The sequence below is a fragment of the Nicotiana sylvestris genome, chromosome 4 (assembly GCF_000393655.2).
Source record: "Nicotiana sylvestris chromosome 4, ASM39365v2, whole genome shotgun sequence".
NCBI classification, from domain to species: domain Eukaryota; kingdom Viridiplantae; phylum Streptophyta; class Magnoliopsida; order Solanales; family Solanaceae; genus Nicotiana; species Nicotiana sylvestris.
The window spans coordinates 51,943,830-51,951,816 of NC_091060.1; the positions used below are offsets into that span (position 1 = coordinate 51,943,830).

At 36.8% G+C, this 7,987-nt stretch overlaps 1 protein-coding gene across 1 annotated transcript; it reads left to right on the forward strand.

Annotated features, from left to right (window-relative positions):
- Window positions 1-1,049: 1,049 nt before the first annotated feature.
- Window positions 1,050-7,364, forward strand: LOC104245854 (DNA (cytosine-5)-methyltransferase DRM2-like). Its single transcript, XM_009801551.2, has 10 exons — window positions 1,050-1,103; window positions 3,359-3,422; window positions 3,595-3,741; window positions 3,888-3,987; window positions 4,064-4,107; window positions 4,600-4,749; window positions 5,351-5,468; window positions 5,789-5,880; window positions 6,014-6,736; window positions 6,905-7,364. The coding sequence occupies exons 2-10, from the start codon at window positions 3,420-3,422 to the stop codon at window positions 7,331-7,333; spliced, it is 1,806 nt and encodes a 601-aa protein (XP_009799853.1). The 5' UTR covers window positions 1,050-1,103; window positions 3,359-3,419; the 3' UTR covers window positions 7,334-7,364.
- Window positions 7,365-7,987: the final 623 nt, after the last annotated feature.

The following is a 7,987-nucleotide window of genomic DNA, read 5'->3' on the forward strand; positions in this document are numbered from 1 at the left end:
TGGATTGAGGATCGGTCCCGCAGTATATCAGACCGAGGTGTGAGGATAAGACACTGAGTTCGGGATTCGAAGTACCTGTCGAGGTCGAGACCGGTGATGACCGAGGCCCAACATGACAGGCATCAAGCGAGACCGAAGATAGCATAATAACGGAAAAAGTAAGATATCCGTGACTAGCCGAGGATTATGGCGGAAATCTCGGAACAGATCAAATCAAGAACGGTTATTTAACTTATCATGAGATTTATTTTTGTAATTAGAATTGTACCATAAATAGGATTCATCTACTATATAAAGAGAGATTTAATCATTATGTAATCATCTTACATTCACGCATACCAAAGCAATACAATACTCTGTTTTCTTATACTTTCTTGTTCGTCAGTCTGTTTCATAATTTTACTCTCATTCGCTCAGTTCGAGGACGACCTAACTTAAGGGCTGAATTGCATTTCAATACTGATTTGCTTTACTTTGTTGTTTATTTCTACTATTAATCATCATATTTATCAATTAGTACTAGGTGAAATTACATATTCTTAAAATCACTTATAAATTTAATTGTTATCCGATTTTAAGGGTAAACAAATCTCATCACTAATAATCTAGACTTTTAAATGTAAATTTACCCCCCTTTCTCCCTTTTTCTTAGGTTATTTGATATTAGCAGAATTACTATTATTATTGTACAATGTTCTGGAAAAGGTATACCCTCCGATTCCTTGAAAACGAAAATCGAGCATTTCTTTTTTCTCGTCAAAACCCAAATTTTATACAGATTAATAAGGAAGCACGTGTCCTAAATTTTACAAAAGAAAGCACGTGTCCCTGCATCAAAAAGCTTGTTCTTTGAAATGACTACTTCACCCTTGATGTAGGTTATTGTGCGTTTTTATGTTAAGGTGATATACGTAAATTCGAAGCTCAGCCCCAAACCCAGTCTCTCTTCTTCCCTTCGTACAAACCAGCCAAGTTTCTACTGCTTGGTGTAATTTACCTGCACTTTCCAAAATTTAAACATTTGTATAGAAATTTACCGACTGAACAATTGTGTTTAGCTTTGTGCCTCGTTGATTCTCAAGGAGTCACGCACGCTAATTCTGGTAAATGTGGCTTATTTATATCTGCATGTGTGACATTAGTTTATCTATTAGTAGTAATTTCTTCTTTTTCCACATGCAATGGAAAATTATTGTGATTATTCCTCTAGCTAGGTCACTAGAAATGTGTATGATCGTATCCACACAGTACATGGCACAAAGAAAGGGTTTTTTTCTTCTTCCTTATAACAGAAAATGAATGCTTTTGCTGCATGTAACTTAAAGTAAAACAATGTAGAGGCAAGAAATAAAAAAAAATGCCAGTTTTTGGCAAATTTACTGTGTGGTTGTGATGAAATTACTTGTTTAGAAGGATAGATATGCAGATTTGAGGATGTAGCAGTTGAACGAGTCGGTCTGGAAAACCGAAGTATTTATAGAAATACTAGGGGTTCGAATCTCTCTCCATAAAAAAAAAAAAAAGTCAAAACGGTGAATGCTCAAATGACTAAAAAGAATCAAAATAAAAACACTCCCTTGATCCCCCATAAAGATGGACAATGAGTAGGATTAAATAACCCATTTAGCATCTTAATCAAATAAGTTAATGGATACACCATTTGATTACAAGGAAATGACCGGTCATCTATGTTGCACAAGCTCTCCAAAATGCTGCCGCACCCATGTCGGGTCCTCCAAAAATAAACTGCTTTTGAGGATTTGACACGCACCCGGAGATACTTTTGGAGAGTCCAAGCAACATAGCCTGACGTACATTTTTGAAGATTTCTCACTTTCTACCTAATTTTAGTGGGATACTGAATTTCTTGGTGTACACAGGGGACGAAACTACCTAAAATCAGTTTAGTTTGATATAATGATGGTTTGTGGTAAAGTTATTGTTTAACAATTGCTAATGTCGTTTGCACTTAGTCCAGTTAGATGCTAGTTCAAAATTTTCAGATGAATCTTGCTTTGTAAACTATTGTTTTTATTCCAGTCAATAGCTTTTGAAAATTTTCACATCCTAGACGAATCTATTCGAATTTCAGTTGTAGCATAGTTGGGGAAACCAAAATACTTTGAGACAAGAGATACTAAACAATTGCTTTTGTCTTCAACACAGCTACAAATTGAACTAAACCATCCATGCTTTTTTGAATTTTCTTTTGGTTGTTTCTCCCTTCATTCGGTATGTGCAAATCACTTAGGTTACGTGCAGGGCATTTTTTCAAGGCAAAGAAAATGGAAGCTTTTGCCTTTGACATCAAGTGAAGCGGACAATTTTGATGTACTATGTACTCGGTTTCTATAAAACTTTGAAGTAGATAGGGATAATATACTTTTCTGTCTGTAGTAATAGATGCACATTGATAAGCTGGTGAAAGCGGTTTTGTTTTCTTGGCGAAAATTATTGAATGTTTAAAAATCTACAGATGTTCTCAAAGTTTTGCTATCTTGCTTGTGTAGAAGAGGAGAGAAAAGATATTTAACATTAGAAGCTACTAAGAATATGTATTCTGTTGTAGTAGTATCTTGAATTCTGGATAGGACATAGAAAGAACTAATTTCTCACGAATCATTACTCCCCTTTCTCTAAATTACAAGCATATACTTAATTATTTGTATGTGCTGAGGTGATTTCTTACTTTCAGTTTCCTGTCAATTCTTGTGGGTAAAAAGGGCTTAAAAGTTTACTTGTGCATGTGCTTCTTCCAAGACCAACGGAACGATGAGTTGGAATATAACAGTTTCTAACAGGATTGCACTTGAGTGAAGGTTGTTTGGTGGATACATTGCTCGCATAAGTTGGTAATCAATTGAAATAAGGTTCCCTAAAGAATTTGCTTTTATTGAAAACCTTTTGTCTAACAAGTAGTTAAGGATTTTAAAACTTTGTCCGCGCAGATGGGTAAAAGTAAGAGTCCAAAAATCTGCTATCATTCTCTTCTTTAACTTTGATGTTAGGAAAGTCCAGGAGCAAAGCCATTTGATCAAACGAAAAAATAAATTTAGGAGCATAGTCTCTTCGTTTCCTTTTCAATATAGGCCTTGGTTTAGTGAATGAGATTGGAATTTTGATTTTGTCTTAATGTTAATTCATTAGAAAAGGTATCCAATATATTCTACGGAAGTTATGTTTTGTGTCCAAAAGGAATGAACTTTAGTGCTATCTCTCCTGCCTTTGTTTCAGGACATGAAGAAACTTTTGTGTTTGAGTTTTCTGTGTGAGATTTGCTGGCTAACTTTTTTCTTTGATGATTGCTCTGTGGAGCTTTAATGGCAGTAATTCACGTTTAGCTTCTCGTGTTATGTAGGGTGCTAAATTATTCTTCTTGCTGAACAAGTTGGAGTTCTTTTCCAGGCTTACCTTGAGAAATGGTAAATTATCTCGTTTCTCGGTTCTCTAACATTTTACAGTTGTTTTGACTTCCTTCTGGTCTTATATATAGATCAGAAAAGAAAGTATATGGTCGTTCTTTCTTCATATTTTTGATAAATTGAGGAAAATCATTTCTTCTTTGTTTGTATTTCTTGCTTCAATCCCATGCAGGACAACAATCTTTCTGGAGAAGACAATGACAACATTGACTGGGATACTGAAGATGAGTTAGAAATACAAGAAATACAGGACACAACATTTTCCTCATACACGGATTTAAGAACTACAGGACAGCACGCTATTAGTTGTGGTGGGGAGGTAAATGCTTTTAGCCTATATTGATACCTAATGATCTTTCATGTTGAGGGCATCTTTTATAAACCACCACGCACCCCCCCCCGGGGGGGGGGGCAAAATCATTGCATCTCAGCTGATGGTCTCTTTTGATCTTCTTTTACCTGAAGGCAAGCTCATCATCAGTATCCTCCAAGTCCAAGTTCATTCAGCAGTTTGTAGTGATGGGATTTCGTGAAGAATCTATTGCAAAAGCAATAGAGCAAAATGGTATTTGAATTTGCCAAGTCTTTATACAACTGAACTTTTTTTCCAACTCTGGTATTTATGTTATTTTGAATTACAGGAGAAAATGAAGGTTTGGTGCTGGATGCTCTTTTGACATTGAAGGTGCGTAATGTCCGCTCATTTTAGATTTTATAAGAGAAGGTAACTGGCGGAGAGAATGAAGATATTCTTGTTCACCAACCACTTGCATAAGATGTCTAGAAAGAGAAGCTCGTTTACTTGTTCAGAGTAAAGTCTAGATGAATCAGGATTTTTCTTAAATGGAGATGGTGAAACCTATTAGAACCCCTGAAGAGATTGTGCCATGTGAACACAGGGATTCCTAGGTGTTGAATGTGCGACGAATGATGACAATTGTCCTTTATCCTATCTGTATAGCTCAGATAGGCTTGAATTATGTTAAGAACATGCATGAATTTTATCTGCCTCTCATTGTCATTACTATTTTCCTTCCGTCCCTTAATTTTTTTCACAAGTAATGACCTCTAAAACAAGCAAAACTCCCTTTTACGAACGAAAAATAGAAAAAGTTGATCTTTGTTCATATAAATTGCAGTATTAATCATATTTTTTGTTTGTCTTCGGATGTTGCAGGCCCTTGAAGACTCTCCTGAAGAACAGCCTAATACTAGCTCTCAGCTGGAGTCCCGCATTAGTTCCGATGATAGCTCTTCTGAATACAACGAGAACTTTCTGGATGATGATTATGAGGAAGATAGTTGGTCCTCAGACTCGGACACTATAGTATGTTATCCTCAATCATACACCATTCTCCATTTTTCTTTTCAATGTCTTGTGTCTTACTATGGCATATAAAATAGTCGATCTGGTTTCTTTTTTCTTTTTTTTAATCTTTGTAGCATGCTATTTATGTATTTTTGAACACCCATGACTTCTTCTCCTACTAGATTTTATAATTAATATGAGGTGGTTTAGTTTTACAAATATGCGGAGAATTACAAATAAAATTAAATGTATCTGTTTTCAGCATCCATCTTTGACGGTCATCGATCAGGCTCTTCCACTTGGAGGAAACACAAGATATTTCCTTCTTTTTATTTTACTGGTATTTGGGGTACAGAGAAGTTGTTTGTTTTGGAAGTAATTTCTAGAAATGAGGAGATGGTGATCTGTGACAATAGTGCTGAAAGTTGGATGAATGCGACTCATTAATTTTTAGCTTCTCACTAATTTTGGGGGTTAAAGGACATTTTGCTCTATTTATGCATCAACTGATATTTCTTTTACCATTTAAGAAATTTGCTGGTCCTGAATCCTGTTATGAGTTTTCTGGGCACAATTATGTAAAGCTTTTCTAACATTTTCCTTTTATAATGTGTGGTAGAATTCTGCAAAACAATGCTACTTGAAAGACGAGAGCAGTTCTTTGTCTGAAAAAGAGCAACTGCTGGTAAATATGGGATACCCAGTGGAGGAGGCTTCCATAGCAATGGAGAGATGTGGTGCGTATATTAAATTATGTTTTGTCCTCTATATTGCTAATTTTATCTAAACCTTCTATTGGATTAGACATTTAGTTTCGGCTTTGATATGTATTAATTATGCTAATGTTTTATCATGGCTGAAGTAATCTTACTCATGCAAGTTCTAGGTAGATGCTACTAATTAGTTGAGTTCCTAGCCTACTTTGTGCCAACGCTGTTGTATTTAGAACAAAATCTGCTTATTGACGCTGCGGTGTTCCTGAATATCTTTTCAGAATTGCAACACCTATTTTTGAATTCATTTCCAGATTATTATAGTCCTCTTCACAACTTTCTAGGTCCAGGAGCTTCGCTTGTTGAATTGACAGATTTCATCTACGCTGCTCAAATGGCAAGAGAAGAAGATGCCTATCTGCCAGAAGATGTAAAGGTATGCTTTCCCGTTGCAGTATTTTGAAATGGACTAATGTGAACTAATAGTCTATTCTACTTTGTTTGCATTTGTAACTACAAATTAGCAATATCATTTTTCATTAACTGATGCATTCCTTCCATTATGACAGCCAAAACTAAAGCATATGTTGAATGGTAGTGGTGGATCCATGAAGAGGACGTTGTATAATGAATTACGCAAAAGGAAAAAGCAAAGGGTGATTTGTGATGAAGAGACAATTCGATTGCCAAAACATATGATTGGATACGGTATTCCTACCGAATCAGTTTCATCAATGGTCAAAAGAACTCTTCCGGAGCAAGCTATTGGGCCCCCATTTTTCTATTATGAAAACGTTGCTCTAGCTCCGAAGGGTGTGTGGGACACCATTTCCAGATTCTTGTATGATATTGAGCCTGAGTTTGTTGACTCAAAATATTTTTGTGCCACTGCAAGAAAAAGGGGATATGTTCATAATCTGCCCGTTGAAAATAGATTTCCTTTGCTTCCACTTCCCCCATGTACCATTCATGAAGCATTTCCCCTGACAAAGAAATGGTGGCCATCTTGGGATACACGAACACAGTTAAATTGTTTGCAAACATCCATTGCAAGTGCAAGATTGACTGATAGAATCAGGAAAGCTATGGAGGACTTTGATGGTGAGCCACCTATGAGAGTGCAGAAGTATGTTCTTGATGAATGTCGGAAGTGGAATTTGGTATGGGTTGGGAGAAACAAAGTTGCTCCTTTGGAGCCTGATGAAGTTGAAATGCTATTAGGGTTTCCAAAGAACCATACCAGGGGTATAAGTAGGACCGATAGATACAAGTCGCTTGGTAACTCGTTCCAGGTTAGCTAAGCTTAACTCTCTTTCTTCTGATTTTTGCTTTATATATATCCAAGTTTTGTTTCCTTCCGCCCCTCCTCATTTCGCCATAATCTTGTGTTTGCAAAATGTATTGAAGAAACTTGTCAGTTGATTTATTTAGTTTCTTTTCTTGTTACAATATTTTTATAGATTGATACAGTGGCATACCATTTGTCGGTGTTGAAAGAAAAGTTTCCAGATGGTATCAACGTCTTATCACTCTTCTCTGGAATTGGCGGTGCTGAAGTTGCTCTTTACCGTCTCGGTATTCGATTGAAGAATGTGATTTCCGTGGAAATATGTGAAGTCAACAGAAATATTATGAGAAGCTGGTGGGAGCAGACTAACCAGAGAGGGAATCTTATAGAGTTTGACGATGTGCAGCAGCTGGATGGAGATTGCTTGGAGCGGCTCATAGATTCATATGGAAGGTTTGATCTAGTAATTGGTGGAAGCCCGTGCAACAATCTTACAGGAAGCAATAGGGTGAGCAGGGATGGGCTTGAGGGCAAAGAATCTTCTCTATTTTTTCACTATGTTCGGATACTGGATTTGGTGAAGTTAATAATGTCCAGATGATAGCATGATAGAAATTAGCTCAAGTTTCAGAAAGGGATGGGCTTGAAGGCGAAAAGTAGTTGTTATCTTTGGTTTTGGGCTCTTTTCTCTTTAAAAAACTGTTCATATGTTCCCCAACAGTAATAGAATAGAAATAGAATTTGTCTTTGCTCTTTGAGAAACTGATGTACATATTTTTGCAGCATTCGTTAGTGACATCTTAATACAACTATTAAGATTTTCAAAACTAAAAAAATTAGTTTTTCCACTTCTCTCAAAACTCCATACCCACTCAAATTGAGACAACCAATGGGATGGAGGTCGTGTGCTCTTGTCACACTTGTGAGACTTGATGCTAGAGCTGGAAGCTGAATCATCCTGTCGAAAAGTCCACATTCAGAACCTCATTGAACCACTATTTTAGTTCAGGTACTATAGGGGTATCAAGCTACTGAGTCACACTATGAAGGTCTGGGAGAGGGTGGTGGAGAAGAGAGCGAGGACAGGCGTATCTATATCCGAGAACCAGTTTGGATTTATGTTGGGACGGTCAACCACAGAAGCCATTCACCTTGTGTGAAGATTGGTGGAGCAGTATAGGGAGAGGAAAAAGGACTTGCACATGGTGTTCACTGACCTTGAGAAGGCTTGTGACAAAGTCCCGAGTGTGGTGCT

What these genes read in the sequence shown, in the direction of transcription:
- LOC104245854 (XM_009801551.2), top strand. An exon ending in CCTCAGACTCGGACACTATA is followed by an intron (nt 4,750 to 5,350) that starts GTATGTTATCCT and finishes AATGTGTGGTAG; the next exon opens with AATTCTGCAAAACAATGCTA. An exon ending in CATAGCAATGGAGAGATGTG is followed by an intron (nt 5,469 to 5,788) that starts GTGCGTATATTA and finishes ACAACTTTCTAG; the next exon opens with GTCCAGGAGCTTCGCTTGTT.